Here is a 15,043-nt window from a genome sequence, read left to right as displayed (position 1 = left end):
GCTAGCCTTTAAATAGATCCCCCTTTTAGACCAGTTGATCTGCCGTCTCTTTTCTGCTCTGCCCCCCTCTCCTGCGTGGAGAGGTTATTAGGTGACCACTCGCTGTTCAAAGACCACTCATCTGTGCATCAGTTTGGGACGTCCAAAGCAAAGAAAGAGATTATTTCCGAAGGAAGTAGTAGTGAAACTATCACGCATGGTGGGTATTTACTTCTACCATGCAAATTTGGCTAACATTAGCATTATCATTTTGATTTGAACAGCAAAAGTCCCTTACTAGTTTAGCAGGAACAGAGCCAAGGCAGCATCGGCCGAAAATCCCTCCTCATATTTGAGCTCACGCCAGCGAGTGTTGATCCTGACTGTCCTCTTAAGCTCTGGTTTTTTTTTTGTCTCCTCAGACAAAACTTTTCGTTTCTTTGGTTGTGTTGGCGTTTCGGCCATGATAGCAGTAATTGCATGTAGGCGTTCTTCTTTTTGTTTTTGTTTTCTGGCAGCACGTAGTCTTTCGCATCGACTTCTGTCTTTTTAGCGAGTGTGGAAAGGGGGAGTGACATATGCCACTAAGCAAGTCGGCACTTTTGTAGTTTTTTTGTGTGCCTGGGTCAAAAGTATACATACAGCAATGTTCATATTTGGTTACATGTCCCTTGGCAAGTTTCACTGCAATACGGCGCTTTTGGTAGCCATCCACAAGCTTCTGGTTGAATTTTTGACCACTCCTCTTGACAAAATTGGTGCAGTTCAGCTAAATTTGTTGTTTTTTTAACATGGACTTGTTTCTTCAGCATTGTCCACACGTTTAAGTCAGGACTTTGGGAAGGCCATTCTAAAACCTTAATTCTAGCCTGATTTAGCCATTCCTTTACCACTTTTGACGTGTGTTTGGGGTCATTGTCCTGTCGGAACACCCAACTGCACCCAAGACCCAACCATGATTTTAGGTTGTCCTGAAGAATTTGGAGGTATTCCTCCTTTTTCATTGTCCCATTTACTCTCTGTAAAGCACCAGTTCCATTGGTAGCAAAACAGGCCCAGAGCATAATACTACCACCACCATGCTTGACGGTAGGGATGGTGTTCCTGGGCTTAAAGGCTTTACCTTTTCTCCTCCAAACATATTGCTGGGTATTGTGGCCAAACAGCTCAATTTTTGTTTCATCTGACATCACATGGACAAAGATAAGACCTTCTGGAGGAAAGTTCTGTGGTCATTGTGAGGGTTGCTGCCACCCTCGTCAAAGTTGGTAAGTGCCAGTGAAAGCGATACAGACTCCCTAGTTGTAAGTCCATGTACAGTATCATCCTAAAAGTTATGAAAATATTTGATGAAGGTTGAAAAATTACTTAGTGCTGCTGCCTGCCACAAATAAATGAATGTATGAGAATGGAGAAACCCTGATGTTTATTACTGTGTGTGCAGTTCGTAGTGGTATTAAACTGCACTGCATCGAAACATGATATTAATTCTCAAGTAGCGAAACAACTTAACCATAATATTAAAAAAAAAAAAAAAAAATAGCTCTGAGTATGATTGTGGATTGCAGGATTGTGCAGGTGTATCACTTGTGGTCACTCAGTGTAAATTGTGCATTCAGCTTGATAGATGGTCACGGTCAAAAAAAAAAAAAAGGAACCAGGTAGTGCATACCTAAACAGTCTATTGGCCGAGGGCCCCCTGTAGGCGATGTTATTGAAGAAAACTTCCAGCTCGTTGTCGTTGTCAAAGTCGGCTGCAATAACGGTGCGGACTGGGGATGGCATGGAAAACTTCTGCGAGGCGATGTCCTGGGAAGAAATGAAAAAACATTGTTTCAAACCAGGTAAAAACCTTTGTCTTGTATTTGTACATCTTTTTATTTCAACTTCTTGGCTTCAGTGGTATTAAAAAGGTAGCACAGGATCAGCTTGCGCAATGCTCATCCTATAACTTTGAGGTCGCCAGGTCATGTTCCTCAACAAAACTGCAATAATAATCTAGTCCAGTTGTCCTTGAGTCAAACATTGATCTGTCAATGCTCACTCTCTCACTGTAAAAAAATAATATTATCAGAAAAGTAAGCTACACACACACACACACACACACACAAACACACAAAAAAAACCTCATCAGACTGTTTTTGGACGTGAAAGTAACAGATGTCTTCCTGCTTCACTGATGCGGTGATAAGTCGGGAAAGAATTATAGAGCAGCCCTTCACTACCTTCAGTATTTACACCATGTTTTAATTATAAGGCTCATAAAGCTGCCTAGAGGGGGTGACCTTCTTGCTTTTTAAGGTGAAGGAGAGGCAATGGCCGACTGAGGCCATGAAGGAGGGAAAGAGGGCGGAGTAGATGTATGATGGATAAAAAAGACTCACTTTACTACTGCAAATGTGCTGCAGGAAACACACAAGCTTTGCAGGGAAAGGGGAGAAACCATACATGTGTGAGATTGTCCACTGCGTTGAAGAGTATGAACAGCATGTATTTCCAATAAGGACAGGTTCAATATACTGAATATTTCATCAGAACTATAATGTGAAAGCTCTGAGATTGGGCTTGTCCTTAGGAAATAATGGAAGGAGGAATAGTCTGCTCCAAGGTCAAAGTATCACCATGATAAAACTTTTAACAACAGGGATGTCACAAAATAATATGTTTAACTGCCATATAAGTGTAATAAACATGTTTAGCAAAAAGAAAAAGCATTCGATCTTAACTTTACGGATGAACAATGAAGGTGAAGTTTGGTTGTGTAGTGATGTGCCTCTCGGTTCTCGCCTTTTTATTTATTTTTTTTATATCATTTATTTATTCATTATATAAGGAAATCATAATACAGGTACTGAGAAAACAGACATGTTTTTTTTGTCGTCCCCCCCTAAAAAAAAAAATTAAATTAAATACAAAAAAATACAAAATACAAAAAAAAATTACAAAAAAATAATAAAAGTTAAATAATAACACCCACTCCCACCCCCCGTCCTACATTTCAGTCACAGTGGGTAGCAATGTACTGCCTTCCTCTTCACCACAAGCAGATAGAGAATCAAACTAACTGACTAAAAGGAAAAAAAAAGTAACAATAAAAATAAAAATCACAAACATACAGAGAAGTGTCACTGGATAAAAACAACAACAACAAAAAAAAACAGAGTTGAGGTAAGTCTGGGGTGTCCAAAGTGCGGCCCGGGGGCCATTTGCGGCCCGCAGGTAATTTTTTAACGGCCCCACGGCACATTTTAAAGATACGATTGAAAAAAATTAAAAACATCAAAAGTGGTATTTAAAGAGCAAACAGGTGAAATGTAACAAGAAAATGTAGCAATTTTTACTCTAATCACACAAAGCTGCCATGTAGGCTGTTTCTTTCTTTAAAAAATAATAATGAATCAAAATCAATGTCATTATGAATTATTGACCTATTCACGGCTCCAATTACGTCACATTAAATATTTTGAGGTATTTTTGGGGGAAAATGTTGCATATTTTGTGTTTGCCATGTAAAAAAACAAGCTGTTTTTTTTTTACAGAAAGGCCTAAAACGAACAAACAAAAAACATAAACAACATATAATTGTCAGATAGATCTGAAGTTGATCTCGAGATTATTGTGTTAAAAGTAAACAGTAAAAAACAAAAAATTATAATTAATTTTTTTAACACTTTAATGAGTAGGACCCTTTTGGATCCCCTACATGTTTAGTGTGATTAGTTTTAAGTGTCATTGCTCAAAAAATAATAATGTATTAAAATCAATGGTGTTATGAGTTATTGACCTTTTTAAGGCTCCAATTATTATATAATCCCAAATATCCCACTTAAAAATTTTATTGGGTGAAAATATTGCATATTTTGTGTTTTTTTCATTTAAAAAAAAGGGTTTTCTTTGACAAAAAGAGCATACAATTTAAATCTTTAAAAAATGTTATATTGACAGATAGACCTAATGTTGATCTAGAGATTTAAAAACTTGAATAATAACACAAATAATAATACTGAATAATGACACATTTTTTTATATTTTTTGGACCAAAACCCTTTGGGGTCCCCGGGATCAAGCCTGAGTGGAAGCCTAAATGTATATTTTCTATACATATATTGTATTGGTTTTTAAAATAAAAAATATCAAAATGGCCCCTGCTAGCTTTGATTTTTCAATGTGCGGCCCTCGGTGGAAAAAGTTTGGACACCCCTGAGGTAAGTGAAAAGGTTCATTGTCAACAGTGTGTCACATTTATCCTATGGTGTCTTTAATCTAGCTATGCAACTAATTATGCAGCCCCAGGTCAAGTCAAATTGTTTTGGTGTACCCCTCAGATTATATTGAATGTTCTATAAATATAAGAAAAACATGAGGTCCTTAAGCCATAGGGAGGCCCTGGGGGCCAACGGTGGCTGTGGGTCTGTGGCACATATTCTGTGGCACTTTTTGGTCCTACGACATTCGCTGGTTCTATGGCACGTTTTAGCTCTATGGTTCTACAACACATGTTGGTTTTATGGCACCCTACGACACGTGTATGTGATGGTACCATTTGGTGCTATGATTCGGTTGCACATGTTGTTTCGACGAAACTTGCTAGTGCTACGGCACGTGCTGGTTCTATAGTTGTATGGCACGTTTGAGGTCAATGGTTCTGCGACACATGTTGGTGCCATGGTTCTATGGCACCAGATCATTCTGTAGTTCCACAGCACTTGTGATACTATGGTCCTGTAACACTTTTTGGACTAAGTTACTTGTTGGTTCATTGGTAGTACGGCATTTAATGGTGCTATCTCACTTGTTGGTTCTATGGGACTACGGCACTAGATTGTTTTATAGTTCTACGACACTTGTTAGTTCTATGGCTCTATGACACTTTTTGTTCTACGGCACTTTTTAGTCTATGGTACTATGGCACTTGTTGGTTTTATTGCATTTGTTGGTACTATGGGACTAAGGCCCATTTTTGGGTCTATGGTTCTACCGCACGTGTATGTGATAGTTCCATTTGTCTATGGCATTTGTTAATTCTATAGCACTTTTTGGTACAAAGTCACTTGTTGGTTCTAAGGGTCTATGGCACTTTTCGGTGCTATGATTCGGTAGCACATGTTTCGGCGAAACTTGCTTGTCCTACGGCACTTGCTGGTTCTATAGTTGTATGGCACGTTTGAGGTCTATGGTTCTACGGCACACGTTGGTGCCATGGGTCTATGACACTAGATAATTCAATGGTTCCAAAGCACTCGTAATATTATGGTTCTGTAACACTTTTTGGTCCAAGTCACTTGTTGGTTCATTGGTAGTACGGCATTTAATGGTGCTATCTCACTTGTTGGTTCTATGGGACTACGGCACTAGTTTGTTTTATAGTTCTAATACACTCATTAGTTCTATGGTGCTATGACACTTTTTGTTGTACGGCACTTTTTAGTCTATGGTACTATGGCACTTGTTGGTTTTATTGCACTTGTTGGTTCTATGGGACTAAGGCCCATTTGTTAATTCTATAGCACTTTTTGGTACAAAGTCACTTGTTGGTTCTAAGGGTCTATGGCACTTTTCGGTTCTATGATTCGGCAGCACATGTTGTTTCGGCGAAACTTGCTTATCCTACGGCACTTGCTGGTTCTATAGTTGTATGGCACGTTTGAGGTCTATGGTTCTACGGCACACGTTGGTGCCATGGGGCTATGACACTAGATAATTCAATGGTTCCAAAGCACTCGTAATATTATGGTTCTGTAACGGTTTTTGGTCCAAGTCACTTGTTGGTTCATTGGTAGTACGGCATTTAATGGTGCTATCTCACTTGTTGGTTCTATGGGACTACGGCACTAGATTGTTTTATAGTTCTACGACACTTGTTAGTTCTATGGCTCTATGACACTTTTTGTTCTACGGCACTTTTTAGTCTATGGTACTATGGCACTTGTTGGTTTTATTGCATTTGTTGGTACTATGGGACTAAGGCCCCTTTTTGGGGCTATGGTTCTACCGCACGTGTATGTGATAGTTCCATTTGTCTATGGCATTTGTTAATTCTATAGCACTTTTTGGTACAAAGTCACTTGTTGGTTCTAAGGGTGTTTGGCACTTTTCGGTTCTATGATTCGGTAGCACATGTTTCGGCGAAACTTGCTTGTCCTACGGCACTTGCTGGTTCTATAGTTGTATGGCACGTTTGAGGTCTATGGTTCTACGGCACACGTTGGTGCCATGGGTCTATGACACTAGATAATTCAATGGTTCCAAAGCACTCGTAATATTATGGTTCTGTAAAACTTTTTGGTCCAAGTCACTTGTTGGTTCATTGGTAGTACGGCATTTAATGGTGCTATCTCACTTGTTGGTTCTATGGGACTACGGCACTAGATTGTTTTACAGTTCTACGACACTCGTTAGTCCTATGGTTCTTTGACACTTTTTGTTCTACGGCACTTTTTAGTCTATGGTACTATGGCACTTGTTGGTTTTATTGCATTTGTTGGTACTATGGGACTAAGGCCCATTTTTGGGTCTATGGTTCTACCGCACGTCTATGTGATAGTTCCATTTGTCTATGGCATTTGTTAATTCTATAGCACTTTTTGGTACAAAGTCACTTGTTGGTTCTAAGGGTCTATGGCACTTTTCGGTGCTATGATTCGGTAGCACATGTTTCGGCGAAACTTGCTTGTCCTACGGCACTTGCTGGTTCTATAGTTGTATGGCACGTTTGAGGTCTATGGTTCTACGGCACACGTTGGTGCCATGGGTCTATGACACTAGATAATTCAATGGTTCCAAAGCACTCGTAATATTATGGTTCTGTAACACTTTTTGGTCCAAGTCACTTGTTGGTTCATTGGTAGTACGGCATTTAATGGTGCTATCTCACTTGTTGGTTCTATGGGACTACGACACTAGATTGTTTTATAGTTCTACGACACTCGTTAGTCCTATGGTTCTATGACACTTTTTGTTCTACGGCACTTTTTAGTCTATGGTACTATGGCACTTGTTGGTTTTATTACACTTGTTGGTACTATGGGACTAAGGCCCATTTTTGGGTCTATGGTTCTACGGCACATGTAGGTGATTGTTCCATTTGTCTATGGCATTTGTTAATTCTATAGCACTTTTTGGTACAAAGTCACTTGTTGGTTCTAAGGGTCTATGGCACTTTTCGGTGCTATGATTTGGTAGCACATGTTTCGGCGAAACTTGCTTATCCTACGGCACTTGCTGGTTCTATAGTTGTATGGCACGTTTGAGGTCTATGGTTCTACGGCACACGTTGATGCCATGGGTCTATGACACTAGATAATTCAATGGTTCCAAAGCACTCGTAATATTATGGTTCTGTAACACTTTTTGGTCCAAGTCACTTGTTGGTTCATTGGTAGTACGGCATTTAATGGTTCTATCTCACTTGTTGGTTCTATGGGACTACGGCACTAGATTGTTTTACAGTTCTACGACACTCGTTAGTCCTATGGTCTATGACACTTTTTGTTCTACGGCACTTTTTAGTCTATGGTACTATGGCACTTGTTGGTTTTATTGCATTTGTTGGTACTATGGGACTAAGGCCCATTTTTGGGTCTATGGTTCTACCGCACGTCTATGTGATAGTTCCATTTGTCTATGGCATTTGTTAATTCTATAGCACTTTTTGGTACAAAGTCACTTGTTGGTTCTAAAGGTCTATGGCACTTTTCGGTTCTATGATTCGGTAGCACATGTTTCGGCGAAACTTGCTTGTCCTACGGCACTTGCTGGTTCTATAGTTGTATGGCACGTTTGAGGTCTATGGTTCTACGGCACACGTTGGTGCCATGGGTCTATGACACTAGATAATTCAATGGTTCCAAAGCACTCGTAATATTATGGTTCTGTAACACTTTTTGGTCCAAGTCACTTGTTGGTTCATTGGTAGTACGGCATTTAATGGTGCTATCTCACTTGTTGGTTCTATGGGACTACGGCACTAGATTGTTTTATAGTACTACGACACTTGTTAGTTCTATGGCTCTATGACACTTTTTGTTCTACGGCACTTTTTAGTCTATGGTACTATGGCACTTGTTGGTTTTATTGCATTTGTTGGTACTATGGGACTAAGGCCCATTTTTGGGTCTATGGTTCTACCGCACGTGTATGTGATGGTTCCATTTGTCTATGGCATTTGTTAATTCTATAGCACTTTTTGGTACAAAGTCACTTGTTGGTTCTAAGGGTCTATGGCACTTTTCGGTTCTATGATTCGGCAGCACATGTTGTTTCGGCGAAACTTGCTTATCCTACGGCACTTGCTGGTTCTATAGTTGTATGGCACGTTTGAGGTCTATGGTTCTACGGCACACGTTGGTGCCATGGGTCTATGACACTAGATAATTCAATGGTTCCAAAGCACTCGTAATATTATGGTTCTGTAACACTTTTTGGTCCAAGTCACTTGTTGGTTCATTGGTAGTACGGCATTTAATGGTGTTATCTCACTTGTTGGTTCTATGGGACTACGGCACTAGATTGTTTTACAGTTCTACGACACTCGTTAGTCCTATGGTTCTATGACACTTTTTGTTCTACGGCACTTTTTAGTCTATTGTATTATGGCACTTGTTGGTTTTATTGCACTTGTTGGTACTATGGGACTAAGGCCCATTTTTGGGTCTATGGTTCTACGGCACGTGTACGTGATGGTTCCATTTGTCTATGGCATTTGTTAATTCTATAGCACTTTTTGGTACAAAGTCACTTGTTGGTTCTAAGGGTCTATGGCACTTTTCGGTTCTATGATTCGGCAGCACATGTTGTTTCAGCGAAACTTGCTTATCCTACGGCACTTGCTCGTTCTATAGTTGTATGGCACGTTTGAGGTCTATGGTTCTACGGCACACGTTGGTGCCATGGGTCTATGACACTAGATAATTCAATGGTTCCAAAGCACTCGTAATATTATGGTTCTGTAACACTTTTTGGTCTAAGTCACTTGTTGTTTCATTGGTAGTACGGCACTTAATGGTGCTATTTCACTTGTTGGTTCTATGGGACTACGGCACTAGATTGTTTTATAGTTCTACGACACTCTTTAGTTCTATGGTTCTATGATACTTTTTGTTCTACGGCACTTTTTAGTCTATGGTACTATGGCACTTGTTGGTTTTATTGCACTTGTTGGTTCTATAGGACTAAGGCCCATTTTTGGGTCTATGTTTCTACGGCACGTGTATGTGATGGTTCCATTTGTCTATGGCATTTGTTAATTCTATACCACTTTTTGGTACAAAGTCACTTGTTGGTTCTAAGGGTCTATGGCACTTTTCGGTTCTATGATTCGGTAGCACATGTTTCGGCGAAACTTGCTTGTCCTACGGCACTTGCTGGTTCTATAGTTGTATGGCACGTTTGAGGTCTATGGTTCTACGGCACACGTTGGTGCCATGGGTCTATGGCACTAGATAAATCTATGGTTCCAAAGCACTCGTAATATTACGGTTCTGTAACACTTTTTGGTCTAAGTCACTTGTTGTTTCATTGGTAGTACGGCACTTAATGGTGCTATTTCACTTGTTGGTTCTATGGGACTACGGCACTAGATTGTTTTATAGTTCTACGACACTTGTTAGTTCTATGGCTCTATGACACTTTTTGTTCCACGGCACTTTTTAGTCTATGGTACTATGGCACTTGTTGGTTTTATTGCATTTGTTGGTACTATGGGACTAAGGCCCATTTTTGGGTCTATGGTTCTACCGCACGTGTATGTGATGGTTCCATTTGTCTATGGCATTTGTTAATTCTATGGCACTTATTAGTAGAAAGTCACTTGTTGGTTCTAAGGGTCTATGGCACTTTTCGATTCTATGATTCGGTAGCACATGTGGTTTCGGCAAAATTGCTAGTTCTACGGCACTTGCTGGTTCTATAGTTGTATGGCACGTTTGAAGTCTATGGGTCTAGGGAATATGTTGGTTCTACGGCACTTGCTCGGCCTATAGACGTATGGAACTTTTGGGGTCTATGTTCCACAGCTCTTTAAATCTATGGTCCTACAGCCCTTATTGAATCTATGCACATTGCTAAAGCTGATGCTCTTATTGGATTATATGTAACAAAAATGTTTGATATGTGCAAAAAAGCCAAATAATGTTGGTCTAGTACTGAATGGTACCTCCTCGGAGGCATTCCACTTTAGGGGCTCCACCGTGTTAATCAAGGCCTATCTGCTTGCTCTGTGTGTGTAAAACTGTTGCAAAGCAAAGCGAGGTAATAGATTTTAATTAAAGCACAAACAGGCCTAATCTGCACTTTTCACTGCGGCGGCAAGCTGCTGCTTCAGCCCGATTTAATTAGCGGTTTACTGGACTGATACAACAGCTTCATTACGCGAGCCAAAAGGTCAGCGCCGCGCGCAGGAATGTCAGCGCGGGTGCAGTGTGGAAAGGAGGTCTTAAATTTGCTGTGAACTCCTGATTTAACAAGCTCGAGACCGAAAAAGAAAAATAACAGACATCTAATCCTATTTGTTGTGAGATACACTACGTTTAAACGTAGTGTATCATGTTGATGGCGCTATCTGCAGGCTATACGCGTCACACATTAACCCCTTAATTGACCCCCATGAAGATGTATTCACTTCCTGAAGGATGCTGGATGCCTTCACCGATTTAAACAAAGTAAAGCACATCTCAGTCGCTAGCGCTCGGAGCAGTTGTCAATCAAATGTAAATTAAGTCATCACACCTTCCATCAGGATCAATAAGGTTCGTTCACCATAGAGATGTGACGTTCGCGAACGGGTCGAGTCTTTTGAACGGCTCTTTCAAGTGAACGATGCGCAGTTGTAATGTGTTCGTTTGAGAGGCCGTCTCTATGCAAATTGCCCAAGCTACCCCCTCAGAATCATAATCATAATCAATATCTGCATGTTTGGCTTTATTTATTGAAGAAGTAATGACACGAACGAGTAAGAGTCGTCCACAGACGGCTCCTATTCACCTGAAATGTAATTTAGTGGAGGAGTTTTATTCGGCACCTTAACCTACTGGAGCCTTTTAGCCGCTGTATTTAGAATTAGAAAGATATATATATATATACAAAATGAACAAAAGTCAAAGGAAACGAAGAATTCTTGGTGAACACAGACGAATACAAGTAGGTTAATAATTGTATTTTGCTGACATGTAATGGAGCAAAAAGTAAACAACACCATTACGCTGAGATTTGTTTCAAATGTAAAGTGCTGTACAATACAAATGAATGGAGGATTTTCCCTGCATGTATTTTTCTCAGGTGGCCCACTTAAAGGGGCACTAGCAGTCAATATTTATTTATTTATTTTATTGTATTTTTTTCTTTAAAAATAAAAGTGAGCTTTTGTCAAACCAAGTATTGTGTGTTTTTTTCCATATACAACAACCTATCTGGATTCGATAAGAGAATCGGTTCGATAAGAGCAGGGGTGTCCAAACTTTTGCCACTGAGGGCCGCACACTGAAAAATCAAAGCAAGGGTGGGCCATTTATTTTAAAAAACAATACAATATAGGAATTAAAAAATATACATTTAGGCGTCCACTCACTCGGGGACCCCAAAGGGTTTTGGTCAAAAGAATGTGTCATTATTCAGTATTATTATTTTTATTATCATTCAAGTTTTAAATCTCTAGATCAGGGGTGTCAAAGTCATTTTAGATGGGGGGCCACACGGAGAAAAATCTACTCCCAAGTGGGCCGGACTGGTAAAATCACGGCACGATAACTTAAAAATAAAGACAACTTCAGGTTGTTTTCTTTGTTTAAAAATAGAACAAGCACAAATGTACAAATCATAATGTTGTTAGGTTTTTATTTTACACATACATGTTGCGGTTAATAATTTATTTGTCATTATCTATATTTTCTGAATAAATGATGTGATAATGTTCATCATTGGTGTTCAATCTATCAAGATAAAAATAAGTATATCAAAATCAAATTACAGGATGTTATTTATGTAGTTTGATCACTTTCCTCGACTGATGTACTAATGTGGTTTATTTTGTACATATGTAGCATCATCTACAAAGATACAAATAATTGCTATTGTGACATCTAGTGGACACATTTAGAACAGCAGTTTCTTTCATTCAAACATTTCAGGTACATTTTTATACTTTGCAAACTCATCCCGCGGGCCGGATAAATCCTGTTCGCGGGCCTGATCCGGCCCTCGGGCCGTACGTTTGACACCCCTGCTCTAGATCAACATTAGGTCTATCTGTCAATATAACGTTTTTAAAGATTTAAGTTGTATGCTCTTTTTGTCAAAGAAAACCATGTTTTTTAATGGAAAAAACACAAAATATGTAATATTTTCACCCAATAACATTTTTAAGTGGAATATTTGAGATTATATAATAATTGGAGCCTTAAAAGGGTCAATAACACCATTGATTTTAATTCATTATTATTTTTTGAGCAATGACACTTAAAAACAAAACACACTAAAATTGTTGGGGAACCAAAAGGGTCCTACTCATTAAGGTGTTACAAAATAAATTATACATTTTTTTTACTGTTTACATTTAACACAATAGTCACGAGATCAACTTCAGATCTATCCGTCAATTATAAGTTTTATTGTTGTTTATGTTTTTTGTTTGTTCGTTTTAGGCCCTTCTTTAAAAAAAAAAAAGCTCAGTTTTTTATATGGCAAACACAAAATATGCAACATTTGCCCCAAAAAATACTTTAAAGTGGAATATTTAATGTGACGTAATTGGATAGGTCAATAATTCACAATGACATTGATTTTGATTCACTATTATTTTTTTAAAGAAAGAAACACCCTGCATGGTAGCTTTGTGTTATTAGAGTAAACATTGCAACATGTTCTTGTTACATTTCACCTGTTTTCACCACTTTTCATGTTTTTTATTTTTTTCAACCGTATTTTTAAAATGTGCCGTGGGGCCGTTAAAAAATGACCTGCGGGCCGCAAATGGCCCCCGGGGCCGCACTTTGGACACCCCTGGATAAGAGGATTCCATAATGGCATCGAAATCGATAATTTCTTAACAAACATCATCCCTACTCATGACGCATTATCTGTATGTAATATTGGCTGCATTTCAGATAGTTGTTTGTGTGCCATGTTGTTCCAGACCACAGCAAACATTACCTAGCTTGCCAACGATTGTAATTCATCTATTAAAAGAAGACAGCCTGCAGTTTCCTTTAACTTGGACACACACACATCTATACCTTTGGCCATTATAAGCCAGTCATTTCTAGAAGTTATCTCACCTTCTGAGTAGCCTCTGATTTACTAATGGTTTCTAATGTTGTAAAAATATGTAGAATAAATATTAAATTTCAACATTTCTGTCAACGAAGATTTGCTTCAGCGACACATAGTCATTTTGATAGTAGGCTATTATAGCTAATATAGACACTTACATCATGTGTTGCCTTCATTATAACACTAACGCTCCAGACAGGTGACTTTTTTGAATTTTTGGTCCAATATGTCTCTTTCAACATTTTGGGTTGCCGACCCCTGTGTTAGACCAATGTTGCTTATCTATACTAATAGCTGTGCATGAGTCTGTGACGTTTTACTTAAAATATGCATAATATACGCCAACATTAAAAAATGGCAGCTCCCGCCATCAGTGTGTGAATGTGTGTGTGAATGGGTGAATGTGGAAATAGTGTCAAAGTGCTTTGAGTACCTTGAAGGTAGAAAAGCGCTATACAAGTATAACCCATTTACTTCACCCTTGCTCCTGATGGGTCGTGGTTAGCGCCTTGCATGGCAGCTCCCACCATCAGTGTGTGAATGTGTGTGTGAATGGGTGAGGTAGAAAAGCGCCATACAAGTATAACCCATTTACCATTTCATGTGTAATATGTACAATATTTACCGTATTTTGGTAATTTTATACACAGCCGGAACTAATTATTCGGCTCATTTACTTCCGTTTCCATAGCGCACTTCCGCCTTCCCGCCACAAATATGTTCCTACTCCCGAAATCAAACGCGAGTGTGTTTTCTAATCATGGCAGTCTTGGTAACGGACAACGAAAACAACTATTTTTGGACATATGTGGATTCACCACCTTATCTTTTTGAAACTGAATATACAGAGGATGAACTACTGCTTCTAGAAACAAGCACGAAGAAGAGGCTGCAAGGTTGGAACAGATGGAAACCAAGAGAGTGCCACACGGTCACGCTGCTAATCTGTAACTTTTGAGCCAAGCTATTCCAAATTAATGGAGTGCCCAAATCCACTGGAAACGTCTCCGACCAACTTGACCAAACGGACAACTGTCTATCGAGTGAGTCACTATACTATTGATCATGTAAAAAGGTGTGTAATGCTTTTTCATGCAGATAAAAAGGTGTCTAATGCTTAAACCAAAATTAACAAAAGGTGAGTGCTCCTAAAAAAAAGGCATTGAAACTTAGGGAAGGCTATACAGAACGAAACTAAAACTGAACTGGCTACAAAGTAAAACAAAAACAGAATGCTGGACGACAGCAAAGACTTACTGTGGAGAAAAGACAACGTACATCCGAACATGACATGACAATTAACAATGTCCCCACAAAGAAGGATAAAAACAACTGATTGCTAAAACAAAGTAGATGCGGGAAATATCGCTCAAAGGAAGACATGAAACTGCTACAGGAAAATACCAAAAAAATAGGAGCGCAAGACAAGAACTTAAACACAACACGCAGGAAAACAGCAAAGAACTCAAAATAAGTCACGGCGTGATGTGACAGGTCGTGACAGTACACCTACTTTGAGACAAGAGCTATAGTGATATCCAAAAATTGCGACGACTTCTTACTGTCAACTGAGTTTCTTTTTTTTAGTGATTCCTGCTGGTGGTGTGCCTCCAAATTTTTTCAAAGCAAAAAATGTGCCTTGTCTCAAAAAAGGTTGAAAAACACTGTACTACATCACCCTTTCAAACCCTATTGTGCATCAACCCCATGTTGAACACAGGAAGTACAAAAAACTGTTCGTATTTATAGTGACGAAGAGAAATGGTAGAATGAAATAAGGCCTGCTTCTTCCTACTCTCTT

At 39.1% G+C, this 15,043-nt stretch overlaps 1 protein-coding gene across 1 annotated transcript in view; it reads right to left on the bottom strand.

The window, feature by feature from the left end:
- Positions 1-15,043, bottom strand: part of crtac1b (cartilage acidic protein 1b) — a 92,362-nt gene that overhangs the window by 27,107 nt on the left and 50,212 nt on the right. The window contains exon 8 of the mRNA XM_062058182.1: positions 1,652-1,788. Within this exon, the coding sequence (XP_061914166.1) occupies positions 1,652-1,788 (137 nt within the window). The remainder of the gene's footprint in view (positions 1-1,651; positions 1,789-15,043) is intronic.

The sequence above is a fragment of the Entelurus aequoreus genome, linkage group LG09 (genome assembly GCF_033978785.1).
Source record: "Entelurus aequoreus isolate RoL-2023_Sb linkage group LG09, RoL_Eaeq_v1.1, whole genome shotgun sequence".
NCBI lineage: Eukaryota > Metazoa > Chordata > Actinopteri > Syngnathiformes > Syngnathidae > Entelurus > Entelurus aequoreus.
Note: the sequence above shows the minus strand (reverse complement) of the source record. Positions and strands in the feature narration are given on the sequence as shown.